The following is a 23,156-nucleotide window of genomic DNA, read 5'->3' as shown; positions in this document are numbered from 1 at the left end:
CGCAGTTTGATGGGCATTCCCAGTGCTTTTGTGCACGTCTCGGAAAGCGTTGACGTGGAAAGGAGCAGCGAGGAGGGGGAGGTTGGAGAAAAAAAACTGCAGCTCTTCTAAAAATACGGAGGGCATGCAAGAGCGCGAGCAGGCTGGGGAGGAGGGCGAGGTGAGCGCGCCTCGCACCATGTTCCCCGGGTGCCAGCGCGGCGCAGTTTTGGAGATGTCCCTCCTGTGACTGGACGCACCATGAGCATCTGGGAGGTGATCCTGGCTTTCGTGGTGGTGGTGCTGATGCTCGTGGCCCTGCTGGCCAACGTGCTGGTGCTGATGTGCTTTCTGTATAGCGCAGACATCCGCAAGCAGGTCCCGGGATTGTTCATCCTCAACCTCACCTTCTGCAACCTGTTGATGACTGTTTCGAACATGCCCCTGACCTTGGCTGGGATCATTTACAAGAGTCAACCAGGAGGAGATGAGATCTGCCACGTTGTGGGCTTCCTGGAGACTTTTCTCACCACGAACTCCATGTTGAGCATGGCAGCTTTGAGCATTGACAGGTGGATTGCTGTGGTCTTCCCTCTAAGTTATCACTCCAAAATGAGGTACAGAGATGCTGCTCTCATACTGAGCTACACGTGGTTACACTCGGTGTCGTTCCCGATAGTGGCAGCGTCTCTCTCCTGGGTGGGTTTCCATCACCTCTATGCCTCCTGCACCCTGTACAACAAGAGACCAGAGGATAGGACACAGTTTGTGATTTTCACTGGGGTCTTTCACACCCTCAGCTTCCTCCTCTCCCTTATAGTCCTGTGTTTCACATATTTAAAAGTGCTGAAGGTGGCACGGTTTCACTGTAAGCGGATTGACGTGATCACTATGCAGACCCTGGTGCTGCTTGTGGACATCCATCCCAGGTAAGGTGCCTGCGTCCTCAGCAGGTGAGACTATTCACCGCAGAGGAAGCGAGGTCGGGTTCGGTGTTATGTTAAATGCAGTCTGTGCTGTATCACAGCCGGGGATGGGGAGGGGGAGAAAACAAGCAGCCTTGCTGCCAGTCTCTGTTCTGCATGTTTCTTTTTACTTGTCTTTATTTTTCCGGTTGTAGAAGCAACTCTTCTTTGTTATGCTTAAGGGCTTCTTTGGGGAGGGAGAGCAAAGAAACAGGCAGTTTTGGCTGAGCATGCACTTCCCTTTGAGACAGTGAGGAGACCACTGCCCTTTGTGCCCGAAGGTGGACTTAGTGGTAGACAGATTTGCATTTTTTGGCACTGTCAGCCCAAAACGTTGCTGGATCCCTGAGAGGGAGCAGGCTGAGGCTGCACATGTCCTGCGCTCGGAGTTCAGGAGGGAAGCTGGGCGCTGCGTGCCGCTCCGTCGCCCGGCGGTTTCCCTATTGCTGTGCTTTCTATAACTTTATCTTTCCTGAAGGCAGAATTGTAAGGGAATAACATCTGCAAAACACATACGCTTGAATGCCTATACTTAAATCCAAGTGAGAGAGACTTCAGTAGCCATGTTAATATGACAAGCAAGGGATGTATAAAGTTCGTTTCAAATAAGAGTCCTTAAGCACAGGAGGAGAAAAGTCTCCGGGGACTGGGAGGAGAATAGGCTTGAAGGCAAGCACCAAATGGGTATGAATGTGGGCTGGGATGCTGTGCAAGAGTCACATCAGGGATTATGCACAAACTGTAAATCTTGCCTGAATAGGCTATGTCTGGATCTGGAAGGGATGCAGGTTTGGCTGGAGGAAGGAGGGTGGGAGAGGGAGTTTTCCCTGGGTCAGTAAGGGGAGCATAGTGGTAAAGCTGAAGGAGAGAAAGCCTTGCTGGATGGAAGCCCAAGGGCGGTGCTGGACCGGCAGCAATCCGGGCGAGGAGCTGGGGAAGGTGGCCGGTGCATAGGGGAGGAGGACGTCAGTGTGTGCTGTGAGTACGCGATGGCTCTGCCCACGAGAAGCAGAGACGAGGGAATGGAGAGGACCAAAACAGGCAGAGCTGGAAGGATGTGGGACCGGGCTGGTGAGAAGGGAGCAGCAGGACAAGCCAGAGTGATCTGCCCGGGAAACGGGGATTTGAGAAAGAAACCTGCATGGCTGAGGCAGGACGGAGCAGACAGGGTGGCTGATGGATCAGCATGTCCTGGCTGAGGGCTGAGAGGCTCTGATGAGCTGGGGTGGATGGGGCTAAGACCCAGCTATGACTGGGATGGGGTGGCAGAGTCAATGAGCGAGCTCTGGAAAGGGGAAAACTGAGGCACCGGTCACAGTGTGGAAAGAAATCAACCTGGTTTACTCAGAGGAACTACTCTGGCTTAGGGCTTAGCGTGGCTGGAGCAGGTGATTGGAAAAGGAAGAATCTGATGTATTTGCCTGGAAAAAAAGGAGAAAATGGTTTGGCTAGGTAGGGTGAGAGAGTGGCTGTGAGGGCTGCGTGTGCTGCTTGGGAGACAGTCACAGACTGGATCTTAAGGTTCAGACTGTCTCTGTCAGAGACTGAAGGGAAGGGAAATGTCTTTCAGAAAAATGCTGGCAGCTGGCAGTGCAGGATGGTGTCTGATACGGGAGAAGAAATCTGCCTGGAAGAGAGGAAAGCCGAGCAAAGCAGTTGAAGAGGGCAGTCCCCTGCCAGACAACCCCCGGCCCCCCGTGCCGCCCTTTGCTCTGCAGGCTGAAGGTGAACACCAGCTCTCTCCATTTGCAGCCAGCCAGGAGCAGAGCTGCGGGGCTGAAAGCACATGTAGCTGTCCTCAAAAAAAGGTCATATTTTGGGGATTTCTAAGCCTAAGGCAAATAAGTCTGAAAGGATCAGGGCAGGACAGCACACTGTTAGAGGAACAGAAAGATTGGCTCAAATTTCTCCAGTTAAGCTGTTTGATCTGTCTCTTGACCAAGAATGTGGAGCAGAACTTTGGGCAAGTCCTGTTACTGTTCTTGAGAAACACATGTATAAATCTTCCCTTATCCACCAAGTCACATAGAGGAAAAAACACCCTTCTGCCCTACGTGCTGTCTGGTTGCTAAACTGTGCCTAGACTGGTCTTAGCTCCTGCACACACGATGAGATGCAGTGGTTACTCCCAGGGCAGTGCCACAGACCCACTAGGGCTATTTGAAATAGCAATCGTAATGCCTAATGTTTAAAGTATGCCTGGACCGCACAGTGAAGCTTAGAAAAAGGGCAAAAATCTCAATGGCATTTCTCCTCCTCTGCATTTTTTCTGGTCTAGGTTAACTTGAGGTGTTCCCGTGTTTTGTAATCATCTCACTAAGGGGTGGATTAAGTGGGGCTATGGGTATGATACCTCCTTTCTTCAGAGGGGACAGAGTTGTATGGGCACTTTGCTGCGAGTAACCTGTATTACTAACCATTATTTGTCTCTTGCATCAGGTTATTCTAGTGTTTTTCTCTAAGAAAGGAGAGTTCTAGCTTCTTTGCTAGACTACAGAAATGGTGGTTGATTTGGCCCGTGGTGGTGCTGCCTTAACTGGTGACAGCTACTGCCGCTGGTAGGGTCAGACCTGGGATTGCCTGCCCTACTGTGGGAGCTGCACAAAGGCTGCAGGTCTCCTGGAGCAGGCAGTGATGTTCATAAAGCTCTGACATAGCAAAGGCATCGTTTGAAATATGTAAGTGGTATACGTACAGGCGATTTCGGTATTTACTATAGTACCTAACAGCATAGACACGGGTGCTGGGAGAAGGCACATGAGAGAACAAAGTCTGTAATCGCACCTTAGACTACCCTGACTTTTCTGGCTTTTTGCACGGTCTAGTTTCAACGCTGAGAAATGTGTACGGACAATTTTCTGCTTCCTATGACTTAGCATCCACCCGCAAGGGGGTCTAGCGACAGGCGTTATGACAGATGGCTTTATTACCTGTGACTTGGAAAGACACGAATGATCTTCTGAAGATCATTCAAGACGAGTGCAAAGAAAACCTCTAAATACCACACAAAATCCTGTGAATGTTTAGGGCACATGTCCTTTCAAGTTAGCTTAGGCATTTTTACTGGCTACTGCTTTTTCTTGACTTTGTTCTTAAGACCAAGGTATCTTAGGTATTGTGAGAGGTCTGGGCAAGACTTCACTTAAGTGCTTAACCCATGTGTTTCTTCATCCAAATTATCTATATCATCTTTTTGGTATATCCAGCTTTACAAATCTTAAGGTTCAGTATCTCATAAACTTTGTTTAAAATACCAAACCTTCAAAGGGATATATCTCAGATTTTCCAGGATATGAAAATCTTTAAATGAAAGCTTAGTCAATAATCCAGTTCTATTACTAGTGTCACTAATGGAACTTGCATATATGTTCTTATCTTAGTGCATAAAAGTGTGTGCAAAAGCAAAATACCCATCTGTGTACATTGTCTGTATGAAGGAATGAGATAAAATACCTTCCTCTGTGATGTGGTATTTAGTAGCTACATCTGGAAAGGCTAAAAAAAGAAATTGGTTGAAGACTATCAGGACATCCCGAGTCATGTATGAGCTCCAGGAGTCAAAGGCAGCATTGTATGTGCCAGTAGGGAAAACATATAACTGGGGAAACTGTTAGAGACACAAAATACACCACCCTCTACACCCTAACAACACCCTAATTGAACCTACTTTGGAGACTTCTTTTCCTATATCGCCGTGTGCCTGCGATACTATGAATTTAATAACACAGGTCTTAAGCAAAGCTGTTGAACCTCTAAGATCATCTGTCTGCACCTAAAAATACTCCAAGTTCTCCAGCTCTTGCAGAACTGAAAGCACATAGGTTCCCTTGAAAAGGTGGATTTTTTTTTCCTTCTCAGCTGTCATTTCTTGCTGCAAATAACTCAGACATAGAACATGTAACACTTTTAGCTGTGTTTGCATTCTACTTAGGCATATTCTTTAAGAGTGAGATGATTTGTTATTTCAAGCAGAAAAACCTTTTCCTCCAGTATTTTGTTCATTTTGCCATCGTGGTAGCTGCTCTGGGGACTGGCAGTGTAAGCCCATATATAAAACAGATCAAAGGAAACATGTTTTCTTTAACACAACCAAGAGGTAACATAAGAACCCACCGCCGCAGGGATCATCGAAGCACACCGAGATCCTGAGGACGTAACGTGTTTAGATGATGATCAAACATTTGCAGGTACAGCAAACGATGTGAGGGTATGGCCATAAACCTCGCAGCTATTAACATATGTGAGTGGGGAACCTGGCAGTGAGTCACCAATTACGAATTTACAATAAAAACAGAGACCACTGCCAAGCAGTTACAAAATGCAGCACGTGGGCCAGACCATTCGGTTTGCCCAAGCCGTGTGATTGCTTTACCATGGGACCTGTGCAATGAGGCAACACGTAGCAGCGCTGCTATGTGCGTAGAGAGGGATTTCAGGAGTGCAGTCTGGCTTTGGTTTTGCTCTTTCCCAAAGGGACTAGTTCTGGTACAGATGGCCCTGAGGCTCTGGGAGGTACCACCAGTGCTGCCCATCCAACCCACCTGCCTGGAGAAGGCTGTAACTCAACCACTTCCCTCAAAATGAAGGACATGGACCTGTTGGAACAGGGCCAGAGGAGGCCACAAAAGTGATCAGAGGGCTGGAGCACCTCTGCTATGAGGAAAGGCTGGAAGAGCTGGGGTTGTTCAGCCTGGAGAAGAGAGGAAAATTTATTGCAGCCTTTCAGTACTTAAAGAGGGCTTATAAGAAAGATGGGGACAGACTTTTTAGCAGGGCCTGTAGCAATAGGACAAGGGGTGATGGTTTTAAACTAAAAGAGGGGAGATTCAGACTAGATATAAGGAAGAAATGTTTTACAACGAGGGTGGTGAAACACTGGAAGGGGTTGCCCAGAGAGGTGGTAGATGCCCCATCCCTGGAAACATTCAAGGCCAGGCTGGACGGGGCTCTGAGCAACCTGATCTGGTTGAAGATGTCCCTGCTCATTGCAGGGGGGATGGACTGGACGGCCTTTAAAGGTCCCTTCCATCCCAAAGCATCCTGTGATTCTATGAAAATGCACAGCCAGCAGAGGAGTTACACAAGTAGGTAGAGAAGGAGGATAGGTTTTCACGTTATCGCTCTTTTGAGAAGCAAATGTGCTGATTTCAAAGGGGATTTCCTGCAGTGGAAGCGTGGTTTTAGCCCCATGCTCCCATCACCTTGCTGGCACATTGAGGGTCTTAGCAGCTCTCTGGTGGCCTGGTGAGACCACCGCTGGGAAATTCAGAGAAGCTCTTGTCCTAAAATGCCACAGGTAAGAAAAAACCCCAGGGTGTGACTAATTTGTATCTGTTTAGTCGGGAACGAGGCTGGTTTGAGGCGAGGAGTCAGAACATCACGGCGCTGTGGATTTGCTACATAATTCCTGGCTTTGCGTAGCGTTCAGCACGGCGGCCGTGCGGAGCTGCGCAGGCTGCTGTGAGATTTATGGCCACACGGTTCACAGCTATGGGATATAGTGATTGCTCCAACGTTGGACTGAATGTTCAGAGCATGTTTTTTCCCCGTTATGATTTCATTATGGTTTATTGCTTCTCTTGCTGGGAAGTTTCTCCTATCTAAGGTAGTGGTGTTGGGATTGCTGTTTCTAGGGATGTAGCTGCTGCCTACCCCACTCTGGATATTTTCCACAGCTCTGAATGTCATGAGACAAACTCTGGCCTGCAAATACAGCTTACAGTAATTCAAAAAGGAGCTGCAACTGAATTCAAGGCTGAATTCTACCAATTTGTCTATTTATAAATCATTTTAATGGGGGTGTGTGCATATAAATATATAATCATGTATTTCTCAGTAATTGTGTTTGGAGGATAAGATGATCATACAATGCATTAATACTTGGTATTGTCCCCTATAAATGCAATGCACCTGGTATTGGCTTATGTGAATACAGCACTTACTGAAACGATTGATTTCCATCATTCCATAAGTAAAGCCATTAAAATCTGCTACCTGATGTTATGATTCATGTTCTTGTTTGTGTTGAATGTCACACAGTGTAAGAGAGCGTTGTCTAGAAGAACAAAAGAGACGGAGGCAGCGAGCAACAAAGAAAATAAGTACCTTTATTGGTACTTTTATACTTTGTTTTGCACCTTATGTAATTACAAGGTAAGTGTGAACCTACATACTGGAAAAGACTACCGAGATGCACTCTTAACTCGGTGAAGTAGGGCACGCTGAGCCAGAAAATGATTCAAGTCTCCTGTGAAAATTTTGTGCACCGTTTCCTCTCCTATGACAGAGATTGCATTTACTGAGCTAACAAAACTGTATAAAATGCCATAGCACTTACTTGATACAATCCTGATGCAGTCTGGAGGCCAAACGCCATTCAGTCAGTCCAGTTGATTTGTTGGTCGCATGGGAGTGATTTAGGAAGCCACTCCACAGGATTTTGCAGACTTTTTTGGGCTCAAGTAGTCACCTACTCCTCAGATTGCTGCCTGGGTCAGGGGGTGATCTGCAGGCAAAGACACTTGTCTCAATAGGTCAGGCTGTAAAAATCTGGCCAGACAAGATCCAACTGAGATGAGAGCATGGTCCACCAGCTTAAATGATAGTTTTGTCTGACTGGATAGAGTTTATTAGTCATAAACATCAAATATCAAAGATGTTCTGGCTCATAACTAAAAAAAATTCTTGTGATTTATGGTCAGAAGTCCTTATCTATCTACTAGCTTATCTTTGGAAATGGCTCCTGTGGGAAACACAACATTACTCCTATGAAACAGAAAGTATTAGAAAGTGAGTATATCCAGAAAAGAGTTATCTAGTTGTTGAAGGAAATTTATGACTTGCATTCCTTATTAAAAGACTCTGGAAAAACCAAAATGCTGCTGTGCAGAACACAGAAAGAAAAAATATTTTTAAGGTCTCACCTATTCCAGTACTATCAAATAGAAATTACTGGGGCTGACATCAGTCAAACTCAGATCCATCATAAAAAAAATCATTGAAAAAGCTGAATTAAGACTCAGTATAAGTGGGCATGTAGCCATCCCCAAGTTTTTCCAATGCAGGGTAATGTCCTGAATTTCTATTATTTCTAACAAAACAATTCACAAGGTCTTGCAGTCTCCTGGTAAAAATGGAAACCTGCATGTCACATTGATTTGATGTTCATGGTAATAACTGCTAACTGATTCATGCCGTTTGTTTGTAACAACGTTGCGAATGCGGCTGCAACAATGTCGCGACTACACTGTAACAATGTTGCAAATATGGCCACAACAATGTTGCGAATACAGTGTAACAATGTTGCAAATACATAGCAACAATGTCTCTCCTACACTGCAACAATGTTGCAAATACAGTGTAACAATGTTGCCAATACACAGCAACAATGTCTCGGCTACACTGTAACAATGTTGCAAATACGACTGCAACAATGTTGCGAACACACAGCAACAATGTCGCGACTACACTGCAACAATGTCGCAAACACGACTGTAACAATGTTACTAGCTTTACCTTCACTTTCATTTAGTAGTCACAAGAAGACACTCCACGCCACACACTCTAAAAGGGTATGAAAGATTTATAATTACAAGCATTCAGCCTTGGTTCTCAGTCTAGGAGATATTAGAGTATTCGTTTCATGACAAATGGTTAAACTGCATTTTATGTTGGGTCTCTGAACTTGATGAAAACCGTCACAGCCACAGAATATCTTGCAGCTCCGTCCTGAGTGACGGCGAATGCTCTAACCGGGACTGTCAGAAGTATTTTTGGGCTTCTCCGTAGGCATCTCAGCCCAGCATTCAGGCACCACCTCCTCTTAACTCTGTGGCATCCTAATTTGTGTCCCAGTAGCCCTAAGATACAGAAGAGGGGTTAGGAAAATCCTGAGCCTCCTCTCTTTAGTCCATACAAGGATGACTTAACTGTTCCCCTGAGCCTTCAGTCTGTTGAGGACTAATAGCTTTGCTGCAGAGCGTGACTATGAGAAGAGTGAAGACAAAGGGTCTCGAATGCATGAAGAGTGCTTGAAGGCTTGGGCACTGGCCAGGCGTGCCAGGTGGGGCAAAGGCTATCGCCTTCCTGGCCTTTTCAGTTCTGACACGCCTAGGGGATCACTGCACAACAGTTCTGATCTAGGGGATCACTGCACAACCGGCTACGGGGAGTTCCCTCGTTAGCTACCTGAATCCCCCTCGAGACCTTGCTGGACACCACCCCGCATGGACAGGTATTTGAGGACGTGCATTACTGTGCTTCCCTATGCCTCACACATACGGCCCAGGGTGCTGAAGTCAAGGGGATCAGGAGGCTTTTGAGCTTAATTATGTAAGCAAGCATTATTTTCTGGACTATGTCCAGCGCTTTGCATTCACAGGGTAGAGGCAATCAATCACAGCTCAAGGCAGTGAATGAAAGATAGCCCATGAATCGTATTGCTCAGCCTCTCATTTGGCCAGCCAGCTCTAATCGGCAATATGCTTAAATTAACCGTGCTTTTAAGTACTTCATGAATTGAGTCCTGAAAGCAGCAGATCACAAGGCTTTACTATAACAATATCTTTCTGCTTCCACACTAAAACCAAATAGTTGTCTCTAGCAATTCCGTGAACCAGTGAAGGAGTTGTGCTTATAACCCCAGCCAGATAAATTCTTCTCTGGGTAAAACAGAGTTTTTCAGAGTACATTAAGGTAAAAATCAGATTAGGCAGCTCTTTTATCAAGAAAACACCCTTCTAATTAGTTCAGTGGCTGACCTTAAGTAGTATACCAGTAGAATCTGATTCTTCTCGATTCGTTTCCACATACCAGTATGACAGATGTATTACCCTGTATTATTTATTTCTAGGCACAGCTTGTCTCTTCGTTTATAAAAATTCTATTAGTACACATCTCTTCTTTTGCTATATTTATCATTATGCGATTAAATAACATTGTTCAAACCCTATTTTCTCCAAGGACCTTTTTCATAAGAAAAATTAAAGTAAGTCATACCAATTTCTAATATTAATTTCCAACTCCAGGCATTTCATATTGAAATACAAAACTTTGCTCATGTAAGTTAATAAGTGCTGTCAGTGTGTGAGGAATTTGGCTTCAAATTAAAAAACCTGAAGTAATATCAGAAAGAAGTTCATAGCCCCAAGCCCTCAGGTTAGAGAGGAGGATGGCAGCACAGGCAGAAGAAGATTAAAATTCTCTTGTATCATCTCTGGGGGACAAGGGGTGAAGAAACTGTGTTTTTAAAGCAGTTGCCTGCCTTCTGCCTGCAGATACTGCTCAGGTAGACAAGCCAGTTCAGAACCCCCCTGCAAGTTATGCTCTTGCCTGTCTGGGCATATAAATGCATGATTTTCCTATGTAATCTTAGGTTGACATATGCGAAGAAAGTGGCCTTCTAGTCTTCATCAAAAGCCTCAGCTGATGTGAAGTAGAGATATTTTCCTCCTGGACAGAAAAGCCTTTTGGTACAAGCTGGACAGTGCTGCTTGTTACCCACATATCTCTGTGCTGACAGGTGGCTCCTGCAGCTCTGGGGAACAGCAATGGCTTGCAAGATTTGCTGCAAGAGATTTGCAAGATTAGCTACAAGAGTCCAAAAGTCTTCTTCCTTACGGCAGCTGGCCAGTTGTAATACATGCACAACTTAAGAGGCAAAACTGGCTAAGGGTAAACCAGCTAGCAATCACTGTGATCTCATTTTTGTATCAAGAAGCAATCATTAAAATAGGGCTTTTTCACTAGCAAGACAGCATACAAAAGATTCAGTCTACCAAGGAATAAAGTGAAAATAAAGTAAAATCAACATCAAGATGAAACTCATGGTCAGCTTATTCATATCATTAACACAAAAGAAACAACTAAGGCCTAATTCTGATACTCTGGGACTTGAGGGGGGGGAAAAAAAGTCAGAATTAGACCCAAACAGAAATGTCAGGAATGCAAGCTTAAGGAGCTGATCCAAATTCTTGGGGAAAGGACTGATTTCTTCTTGTCACAACTTCATCATCTACCAGCTCCAAAATGCAGTGCCAGCTTTGTTTCACTCCTGAACAACAAGACATTTTAGCTTGTTTGAGACTCTGGTCTATTCAGAATTTTCTACATAACTCAGTTAAGTTCTCAGGTTTAAGCAATGCACAACAGATATGTTGCCATTGGACGTATACATGTTCAGTAAAATATTTTACTAAAATGATATACTGCACATGTATATAAAGGGTTTTCAGTGTGTATTATCTGCATAAAACATCAAGGTCTTAATCTTCAATATAGTACTCCCATCTCTTTACTGAAAGTGAAATAAAATCATTGGATAGCCATTGACATGACACATGCTACACAATTATAAGTTTCTAAAATAATAACAAAGTATCACAGTAAAATAGCTTATAGCTTTGAAATAAAAATGTATTGAAGACCAGACAGTAGAAGAGTGGCTTATGAAAGCAAGATAGGGAATTATGTAGTTGACACTGTAGAATTTAATTTACAGGTAGCACCAAAATATTAATGCTCCTTCGCTGAATGTGTCTTCTTTTCAGCTGAAACTTTTCATGAAAATTAAAGCTATGCATATAATTTCCGTCATAAATGAGAAACAAAACCCTCTTTCAAAGGCAATAAAGTATGCGATATGCCTTGACAGACTGACATTTAATTGTACACGAAATGGAATTGCATAGCTTAGGGTTTGTCTGCATTTCTGTGTTTGCTGCTTGATATCTGCAAGAGTAATTTACTATTAAAAAAAATACACAAGAATTGCAAAATGTGTAACTATGAAGGACACGTAGGGAATATAATCAAAGAAAGTATTTAAATTTCAATTCAATAAAAGTGCAGGCTTTTCAGTTGATCAGTCAAGGAAGGTAAAATTAGCAAGTCTAGGCTTGCAACCCTGAAGTGTCTGTTTGATATGCTCTAAATGGAGATCGTTAACATCTTGTAGAACGGATTGACAGACACTCAGGCACAAATTTGTCATATTTTGGTCATTCAAGGCATCTACTGAATTTAATTAAAATTAATCAAATTCACACGTGTAAATCATTTGGTAAAAGTAAATCAACCAGATGAAATTCAACATGATGAAATTCAAAATGCAAAGAAGACATCAAATGCGTGGAGTGGAGAATAACAAGAAGAAGGATGGCTCATGGTAGATTACAAAGTAAATACGACTCAGTAGATGATTAATTTCCCAATAGTCAATTCTCATTTTAGAGCATACTAGCATGGGTGTCATAAGCTACATATTATTAAACAAGAGATAATACACCAGATGAGACCCCCCGGCAGCTTGAGTAGATGATAATTATGTCTGAGTTTGGATCCTGCTTTGTAAGAAAGATATCAACCATGAGTTACAAGGAGAGGTTAAAAGAAGAGCATTTGTTTAGTCAAGATGAAAGGAGAGAGAAATGGGACAGGCAGCAGTTCTTTGGTATCTCAAAGCTGCTTACAGTGATCAGCCGAGCCAAGCGGCACCAGTGGAGTGGCAAGAGCGATTCCCAAATATTTTCATGGAACTTAGCCTGGTCACCTCAACTGTCTTACACGTCTGTGAGCCCAAAGAGTATTTTGGTTAACATCACCACCCCTAAAAGCATCATTGTACAGGTGTGCCTCACTTCCAATGGGAGTGACAGACAAAGTGATCAAATTGCTAGCACAAAGCACACAAACCTATTCTCAGTACTAGGCTTGCCAATACCGGGACAGTGGCTAAAGCCACTGGCTGCAGACCCGTGGTGCTAAGCCCAGTGCACATATCCAGGGAGAAACAGTGCTTTTGCCATGTAGCTTGCGGTCTAGGCAAACCAGAACGGAGAGAGAAGATAGAAGCTCGTAGTCAGTGCGTAAAAAATTAAGGCTCCTTAGTCCCACTTTTGTGCTCAGATGACTGGACCATGCCATCTGCCAGCGCTATTTTAAACAACACGATGTAGTGAAAGTTTACAGAATGAGAATAAGAGGACTGAGGAAAAAAATCCTCATCTCTAAACTGCTTGAATTACCAACACTGTTGTCCTTGCTGCTGCAGGAACCACACCTCAGGGTGCTCCTTGGAAATGGTGCTTTGTCGGAAGAAACACCAGCAACTGAAGTATTTTCCAGGCAGGTTTAAGAGCACCTGCTGCTGAAGACAGTTTCAGCAAAGATCTTACTTGCCATCGCATAGTGGAGCTCTCTAGCAGCACATGCAGCTGTTTGTCCTCTAGAAAAATCAATAGTTTTTCAACAGCGTAGAGACATATTGAGCAGAACTGCCTTTCAGTGTTGCTCAAAGACATGGGGAAAGAAAACCTTGTGGAGTTATCAGTATTCCACTGTCAAAAATACTCTGTCTCAGTACAAAGTGAACTATCTGTGCTGGTGTAAGTACGAGGAGTATATAAAGCTCTTACCTCTCTCCCTCCCTCCCCTAACGAGTTAAAAGTTTTGCCTTACTAAATTTGCTGCAAATGTATGTTTGACCTTTAATCTGACCAGTTTTTAAAAATCAAGATACATTATGCCATCTCTCAGTGAAGAATTTTCCTTCCTTGTGTGCTTCTCCTATGACCCAGATGAACTGTTTAAAAGCATCGAACTCTCTCTCTGGGAGCTGGACTGGCTAAGAAAGCTAGACAGCGCTGGTGAGGTGGTTTCTCAGATACTCTAGAGGGGACCCAGAACCACGAGTTCAGACTAGATGCTGGATTTTTAGATAGCTAATGGTAGGGCAATATGACTCCCATGAGACCGAGCAATGGCGCTTTGTGTCCCGATCTCAAACTTTAGTTCTTAAAGTATGGTTTATCATCAATATTTAGAAAATTATGTTAGGGTATGCAGAAATAATTTTTTACCATACTTGTGGTTAAATTTGCTGTGCATGATGGATTCAATGGTGGCAATAAGTGTGAAAATCATCAGGAAACATACCTGGGAAGATTATACTCCTTTTATTCCCTTTAGAGATATGTTAAGTCTGTGATGAACTTCAGCTGTCAGAAACATGACCTTATGACACACACTACTAGAAAAATGCACAAAACAAAAGTACTAAATGAATAAAAAAAGTGAAATGTTACTATATAACAAGAGATCTTATTAGGACTGAAAACCCTAGAGTCATCAGAGAAAGTAACACACATTGTCTGTATAGATAAGTTTTGCCACAGAGACTAAAAGTGTAATGGTTCAGGATATGTTTTGTAGGAAATGATTTTATGAGTAGATGCTACATGAAATGTTTCATCAGCAGCAAACTTTCCATGAAATGTTGACCTGCTTACCAGACTATGATCCCAAACATGGTGTTCGCTAGATAATAAAAACAGGGCTAGGTTACAGTACTCTACAGAGGGGGTGCCCTTTTATCAAGTATCTTGGTGGTCTGAGTGAGCCAGAGGAGTTGAAAACCCAGCTCTACATCAGAGATGTGGACTCAGTTTTTAGTCTCCAAAAGGTGTATTCAAATAACAAATAGGCTCTTTTGAAGACTGCCTCGTATTCCGATGGAGCTATTCCATTTTGCACTAAATTCTTCAACATTTATTGAGGCAAAAGATCAAGAGAGCCTTTTAGGAGGCAAGGCATCCAAGGTCCACTTCCAGCCTCAGTAAATGTACAGCTAAACATACAGAGTCAAGGATGCCTTGAAGTTTGGAGGTCAAGACACTCTGATAGGAGCTGTGTAGTCCCATTCTTGGGAAACAGACCTCAAGTTTATATTTGCAGTCTTAGAAATGTATAAGGGGAGGACTACATTCACATTTTCATGAGTACGGCTTGCTTTTCTTTTGCTTTCTTGCAATTGCCCAGGAATAAATTGGGTTGGGGTTTTTTGTGTTGGGTTTTTTTTTTGGTTGGTTGTTTTTTGGGTTTGTTTTTTTTTTTTTTTTGGGTGGGGGGGTGTCATTGGCTTACAGTTGTGCTGTTGTTCCATGTTTTTAATAGGAATATTCACTCTTTCAACCTTCCTCTTTCCACAGACTAGTTGAATTATCCTCTGTTGTCCACATCAATTCCCACTGGGGAATCATTTCCAAGTGCTTAGCTTACAGCAAAGTTGTTTCAGACCCTTTTGTGTACTCTTTGCTACGGCATCAGTACAAGAAGACGTGGAAAGACATCATAAACAAGATCCTCAAAAGAAGCTCCATGAATTCCTCTGCCCTGACGAGCGAATCACATAATCGGAATGTATTGCAGCTGAACGAATGAGGAGCCTGGTACGGCACCTACAAGACATATAAAATGATATATGGGAAACAAAAGTAACTGGCCTATCCCTAGTAGCTCTCCTCAGCTGTCAAGGTTTCGGGAGGCAGCCATGGACAGGTTGAAGGCCAGCCCGTGTCCCTCCAGTAGCCCATGTAACACCTAAGGGAGGCAGGATGCTTTGTACCTCCTGCCTCCAACTAAAAGAGTGCTATTGATCTGTGGTCATGCAGGCTTCACAAGTACAAATCTCCCATTGATTTCCATCAGCAGTTACACATACAGATAGAGAAAAAAGCTAGTCCTCAGCAGAAGGACTCATGAACATAATGGGAGCAAACCGGTACCATCATAAGGTCATTCTAAAAAGCTGCACAGGGATATTTGGGCTGTATTTTTCACTGGCTGCAGGTGACGCTCCCTCCGATGGAGCTGCCAACCTGGCTTTACAAAAACCACCCCAACCTTGTTGCTTGAGAGAAAAACTCTTAATAGGAAAAGCTATTAAGAAAAATCTTTACCTAGATACTCAGAGTGCCCAACATAGCTTTCAATCTCTTCTGATACGCATTTTTTGAACAATTCTGTAGAATTGAAGGAAGAGAAAAATCACTTTTGAAGTACACTACAGGCTGGATTCAGCCATGTCTTCTCTAAGTTTTTTAGGTAACTTTCACAGAATCCCATTAGTTTTGTCCCTGTTAAATTTCAGAAAAATAAAAACGGCAGAGAGGATGGCAAGGTCAGGATGCCTCCTGCCTACCTTCCAGTATATCTGAGCTATAAAGAGATGGATTTTGCTGAAAGCTGCAGAACTGGGCCCTGTGCCCAGGGCAGGGGGGGGCGGGAATCTCTTTTTCTGAGGTGTTATTAATCATGTTTTTTTTCCTACAGATAGGTTACTTAAAGGCAAGATGAGCCTAAAGCTGAGTTTAAAAGTATAATTTCCAAAGCAAGTGGAATAATAGACCCCCTCCCCACCATGAAAATGCAGCCAATAATCTGAATCCACATCTAAATGTGCAAATCTCAGGAGGTTTCAGTATAGATCTTTACAGCTCTAGATTGCAGCTATGCATAGTAACTTTATTAATGTTTACCATGCATTCAGTTCAGCCTGCAGCTAACATAGGCCTAAATACCAGTAAAATTTTCAAAACCAGGACAATCCTACATGTCACACTTCTTCAGACACTGCCACAGTATCTTAATTTTCGTAAACATTATTTAGTTCACTCTAAGTACAACTACAGCTGGTAGATGGCTTCACAACTGTCACGTAGACACATGATGCTGACGCCATCCTCTAGTGATTCATGAAGAATTACTTTCCTGGGTAATTTTCAGTGACTTCTCTCTCAATTCAGTGAAAACACTATGAAATCAGACAGTTTTTCAAGTGTTCTCTTATTAATTAAGCTGTAGAATATGAAGAGCAATAATTAACCAGTTGTCATTGCTGTTGTTATGATTTTTAGGAATAATCAATTTCTAAAACAACTTGCATCAACAAAATGTGTTGTCCTCAATCTCTTAAAATTAGTTTCAGGTGAAGAACTGTTGGTTTCAAATGCTTCACATATATACTCTGATTGGCAAAAGACTTACTACCAATTCTGACCTTAATTCTGCACACATTTTTCTCCAGAAAGTGGCTTAAAGTCCATAAGACAACAGCAAGTTAACATCAGAAATTAAATTAATTTTTGCTGGGTAGCTCAAGAAATATTCTGCCCACTGGCCATAAAGTACACAGTTTCTTTTTTGAGGGTAAATGGCAAATAGATGCCCAGATTTTGAATGGTCTTGGTTAATTGGGCTTCATGCATGCAATGGCAGCTTAAATAACAGCTGAGATAGCTGGCTATATCACCACCTATCCTTGCTCATATTCTGACTGTCAATACCATATTGAGAAAATAAGGCCCTGAGTACTAAAAATGGGGGATTACTTTTTAGTTACCATCTCCTGTGTCTCCCAAGCAAAGGGCACTGTTTGGTGCCTATAGCTCTGTAGAATCCCTGACAGCAAAGGTTAATGAGCTAAATTAGCATAGTCCCTATCACTTCTGCTGAATGATCAATATCAGTCATTTTGCAAACAACAGCATGCTCCATTTTGCAAGCTCTACCATGAATATAAGTCTTTGACAGAACAGACATTATGGCAACTACAATTTCCTTCATACCTTGCAAAAAGCGTCCACTGCTGAAGTTTCTGGCCAGTGATTCAAAGCCCAGAGAGGTAACTCAGTGAGGGGCTTCACCCCAAAGTCAGTGAACATGGTGTGATAGCTCTGTTGTTGGTCTGAGTTGTAGGCATGGTACTACAGCTGCAAGGAACCACGTTAATCTATGAATTTACATTGTCACCTGCTTTATAAATGGAAGAATTAACATAACAAAGATCATCAGCTACCATGTAAATAAAAATGTTCAGCTTAACCATTAATTTTAGTTGTAAAAAAATAACATAATTACAATAAAATATACACACAAATATAGTTACAGAATTTAAGTAAGTTTTTACAACACTGCATTCAAAATTAGCCCTTAGCCAGATTAAATAGTCTACCTCATCTTAATCATTTTAATTCTTAGGCTTAACATAATTTTCTCAGGTGCAATAGATAAAAACACCCAGTTCAATACTTGTTTCTTAAGGAATTCAAGTCATTTTGATGACTTGATTGTATCAGAATACAGGGTATTAGAAAGTTGATTATTATTGAGTTTAAAAAGACAAAAAGCTCTGTATCAGATTGTTATACATTTTACTAAGACCACTTTTACTTAAGTGAAATGCAACAGGATGATTGTTAAAGTCCACAGTTGTCAACTTACGCATGGCACTGCTACCAAAGTCAATGGGAGGTTTGTATGTTGATCAACCTAGCCCCAGAAGGATTTCAAATTTTAAATCAATTATTCAAGTAGAGTAAGATAATTTCCCAGAAAAAAAAAAAAAAAAACCACAAAAAAAACCCAAAAAAACATCGTACATTTAAGATGGTTAGTAAAAGATGGAGAAGAATACAGCATTGAACTTGTCTCATTATGCTTGTGTATCACAGTCAGTCACTGGTTGATTTATGTGTCACCATGAGCAATAAATCTCTCCCCTTGTATGTGTTTAAAAATTTGTCTTTCTTTCATGGTGCCTTTCTTCTAGAATTAATCTTATAACAGAGAATAAATATAATTTCCCCTTACTTACATCAGCTCTCTGACACGTTGTCATATTTCTACCATCTGAAGCAAGCGAGAGTTGTAAATGCTGGTGCTTGACAAACTGACTCAGTATACAAAACAAAAGTAATACCCTAACATTTCCTGATGACATTTTATAAGATACTAGAAATATGATACTGTGGCTCATTAAGTGCTAGATATTCAGCTGAATTCTTATAGGCAACCGGCAAAATTTTCTAAAATGTGTATCTAAGTGATGTATGTAGATATGAGTAACTATCTGTCTGCTGAGTATTATACCTACTATACAACACTTTGACTCGAATGAGTTAGAATAATGATGGTAAATGTAATGCACAATACTTTATTATCTCGGATCATGAAGTGGAACCGTTCTCTTGTCCAACACGAATGCGCGCACGCGTGTCTGTGTGTGATTTTCCATTTGTTATTTAAATATTTTTGAAAAAGTTTGTAAATTATGGCTACAATGTGTGCCCAAAATATGGAACTGCATGTGCAAAAACTGTGCAGCTGCTTAGGCAATATGCAGTTTTCTGTTTGTTGGTATCTGTGATCCATATGCAATATCTATTTCTCACACGCATGTTCAATTAACATTTTCTTCCTATCTTGTAAAATTGGCAGGCAGAACATTGGCAGATGATTAAGAGAATTTAGTCCACTATGTCATTTTGCGGATTCAGAGCTTTTTCCTCTGTTCATTTTACAGTTATTTATATAATCTCAGAGCCCTAACTGAACTAGGATCCTGTTTTATGTTATGTTTTTAAATCAGTTTAAACATGAAGATCTGGGCAATTGCATTTATCAAAAACTATGAGAGACTGACAAGAGTTTATCGAATAAATAATAACTACCAGGTCCTCTCCTGACATAAACCAACATAACAGTTGGTTCTTTCGCCTGAGGATCGGGTCCCATCAGATAACTATATCCAGGTTTTATAGATCTGTCTTCTAAATGTGTAGGGCCCTATTTTCATGGTGTTTACAAATGGAAAGATGTAAACAGGATTTAGTGAGCTCCTCGCGTGCGTACGTGCCCGCTTGCAATGTCAGGCAACCGCATGACTCTTCTCTAAATAAGTTCTCTCCCTATTTTTGCTCTTCGAGTAAAAGACCCCAACAATCTCTTTTCAATGGCCCTTAATCAGACTTTTAATAACCTCTCTTATATCTGAAAAAAATCAAATCTAATTATTAAAAAAATTCCAGACGACTGCTGCAGCAGTAGCCAGGCATATCACAGCATCCCAGAACAGCTGAGGTTGGAAGGGACCTCTGGAGGTCACCGTATCCAGCCCCCAAGAGGCACATCACTGCTTCTTCTTGTAGTTCACTCTCAATTTTGCCAATGCATCTGTTTGCTCTGCAATAGTGCTGGGAAATGATCCTAGTTCACTTCAGGTCAACCATAAAATCTTCCTGGAAATAATTCTTTTTAAAAAATAATAAATCTTAGACTTAACTTCAAAACCAGCTGCATCAGAACAACTTTAGAGGTTACAAAACCGGGGCAGAAATACATGTGAATGGGAGGCTGCGGGTCAGGAAGGCTGGGAACTACAAACCAGCTTTGCTGCCCTTGCAATGGTATGTGTTACCTGGCTGCAGCGGGCTTTTCCTAGTGACCTGTGTCCACACTGAGAGCTCTCCAGGTCTCTCAGCCATCCATTCACTCCAACAAGAAAGGTGAAGTTTCTATCAAAGCCCAACAGCTGCTATAGAGTGGGCTGAGGCTACAAGAGCAGCTAAGCCTCCTTAGGAAGATCCATGTTGGGTTGCGAAGACTCTAATGGTTTTCAGATGGGCTATATGGAAACTTTTCACACTGTTTGAATGACCAGAAACCACCTACACCTGGATGAGCCTCGCCTTAGGAGACGCTCCAATTCTTAAAGCCCAGGAGGTTTAGGTAGTTTGCAGAAAGTAATTCTTTTTTTCTGGACTCACATGCCTAATGTTTCATAGTTCCCCTACCCCTCTTAATCCTAAATGAAGAAGGCTTTGAATATCTTGTCCTGTCCATTTTCACATGTGCAGTGAATGCCTTTGAAACAACCCTTGGGAAATTGCTTGCTTTTCACTACCGTTAGAACTGTCTTCTCCTTAAATTAAATGTTCTTGTGATTAAACCAGGCCTAAAAGCAAAGCCAGACACTTCACATCTGTGTCAGCTCATTGTTACTTGACCCTAAAAATCACTGAATATTTCAGCACATCAGAAAGTTCAGTTAGATCCTGATCCTATGGTCCCTATGTGCTTGCCTCAGTGGGTAGCCCTGGATAGTTAGGGCTAAACACAGGCTTATGTGTTTGCAGAATCAGGGACTATATCTTTGTAACCTACCCAAGCCTGAATAAGTGAGAACAATAACATTTGAGCCTTAAATCTACTTTTTTTTATTTATTTGCATTTTATGCTTTCAGCATTCAGTATATCAAAAATCTTTGATGGGTGAAGTTTCTTTCTGAAAACCATCAGAGACAGCTGTCCCTGTTTGGGGGGTATAAAAGTTTACACGGAGAAAAGAGCTGCTGCAGTCTTTGTAAAATGTCTACTTCTTACCTGTAGTCTTGGTGTGTATCATGTAAATATGTATTTAGGATTGTTGGTTTTTAAGCAAATAATGCTGATCTAATGAACTAGAGAGGTTGCTATAGTTTATCATACATGTCTATATTTATAAGAAAGATGGTCAGCCCTATAGACTGTAAGTGCACTTCCAAAATGTGTGTATTAAGCAAATGCATCAGCTGTATGACAGCATGCATGTGTGGTACTTGTGTAGTAAAATAGGATTTTTTTGTTGAAGAAATACTATTGCACATGGTTTCAATGTACCCAAAGGCACAAGGCCACATGGTTGATTAATAATTTACAGATATATATGAGGAAAAGGATCTCCATTTGGAGTCATTACTGAATACTAGGAAACAGTTTTCTAGTCACTGTAGTTATACAATTAGAGCTTTAAAGCACACCTTTTTTCAAAATCATACAAATAGCAAAAAACTGAAAGCCTCCATCCTCCTGGGATTAGATCCAGCAAGAGTTCCCAAGAAAAAAGAAAAGCAGTGCTTTCGAATGAAATGCCAGCTCATCCTAGTGAGCTACTAGTGGGAATGCAACGTGGCCCAGGGTGCAAAGCTGCCTATAGCCTTCCTGCTGCTGACCATCACAGGTAGTCCTATTTAGTGACATTAGGCTAGCCAAAAACCAAAAACATCCCCCATTACATATCAAAGTGGCCTACATTACCACCATTCTGACAACAAAATGCTTGTGCAAAGACAGGTAATTTCTACTCCTGCTTTGCTAATGTGATCAATGAGTTATAGAGAAAAAAAAAAAAAATCATGAATTGAATGACTTTTGTTAGGAAAAAAATGTCAATAAATACTCGGTGCCCTGAGGGTCACACAGCAAATATGTGACAAGGCTGGGGACAAGTTCTGCATGCTCTACCATCCGGCCCAACCTGATTCAAGTAAAATAAAGCTACCTGCATCAACCAGAGTAAAGACTGGGTCTTTTTATAACAGAAACCATAGGGCTTCCCAGATAAGATGTTTGAAAAATCATTATCACAGATTGCCTTGGAAAATAGAAATAGATAACTAAAAGGTGCCTTGATTTACCTTTTTCTATATGCAGGGCATTTTTCTAAACCTTAGATTTTTTTTTCACAGTGTTTTTATTTTCTTAAGGTCATTTTCGGAAATAAAATCCCATATATTTGGCAATCACTAATAATTCTCTTCTGAATTCTTGCAGGAATGTAACGTATTACCAGTCTTTCCAGATACAGTTAGATATAAACATTTTTCCTCTAGATTGATTATTAGATGATTAGATGAGAGGTATAGAAGGTCCAGCCTGTGTATTTAAACTTTTTTGTTTTGTTTTGCAAATAATGAAAATAGGTCATTTCCTATTTCTAAAAGCACCTAGCCAGTCTGAAGAAAGATAGTTCCGAAATGACATTAATAATAGCTGCTGTACACAGGGCATGTTTTGGTTATATTATTATAAATATACCCTTATAATTTATTGCATTTTACTTTTTTGTATAACAATGGGATGTAATTGCAGGGGCTATTTATTTAGGGAAAAATGGCAATATAAATAAAACCTCTCTAAATTTCATGGATAGAGATGCACAGACCAATTTGTAATGACAGCATGCTCAAGAATGCCATGGGGTAACACAGACTTTTTAGGGTTCCCAGTAAGCTAAACTGCAATAGTCTCCCAATATATATTTCAGAGAGAGATACAGATTTATTCATGTAAAGGCAGATACACAAAAGTCTGCTATATTAGCACCTACAGTTTAAAGGAATACAATAAAATAAATTTTAATCCTGACTTCAAATTTTTAATAATGGGGCCTGTGCTGTCTATTCTGTTTACAACAGCTTGTGCTTTGTGAATACATATCAAATGTTGTAATATATTTTTATTACATAGAGTTAATGGTTAATACAAAGTAATGTATATAAATATATACTATATATGTATATCGTGATTTTGTTAAATTTACTGTTAATGAAATGTGATTATGATTAAATGACTTGGTGTGAGCTATTTTTTCATATAAAAGTTAATGTTTTAAAAAGTCTGTTTCACTTTATTGTTGTAAAAGTCAAACCTGTAATGTCATTGCAATGATGTGACCTGATCAGTCCTGCTCATTTTTGGAAAATAACTACAAAGTCAACTGCAATAGAATATCACTTCACTGCAGTTATGAGCAACACGAGTGAAATAATTGGAGAA

At 41.4% G+C, this 23,156-nt stretch overlaps 1 protein-coding gene across 1 annotated transcript; it reads left to right on the top strand.

Moving 5' to 3' along the window:
• Window positions 1-240: 240 nt before the first annotated feature.
• On the top strand, window positions 241-15,161 carry GPR26 (G protein-coupled receptor 26; the record flags this gene model as incomplete). The annotated part of the gene is made up of 3 exons (XM_082310642.1): window positions 241-908; window positions 6,984-7,097; window positions 14,930-15,161. The coding sequence occupies 3 exons, from the start codon at window positions 241-243 to the stop codon at window positions 15,159-15,161; spliced, it is 1,014 nt and encodes a 337-aa protein (XP_082166768.1).
• Between the last annotated feature and the right edge of the window lie 7,995 nt (window positions 15,162-23,156).

Source organism: Platalea leucorodia, assembly GCF_965183815.1.
Source record: "Platalea leucorodia genome assembly, chromosome: 4".
NCBI classification, from domain to species: Eukaryota; Metazoa; Chordata; class Aves; order Pelecaniformes; family Threskiornithidae; genus Platalea; species Platalea leucorodia.
The sequence above is the reverse complement of the archived record's forward strand: the minus strand, read 5'-3'. Positions and strand labels throughout refer to the sequence as shown.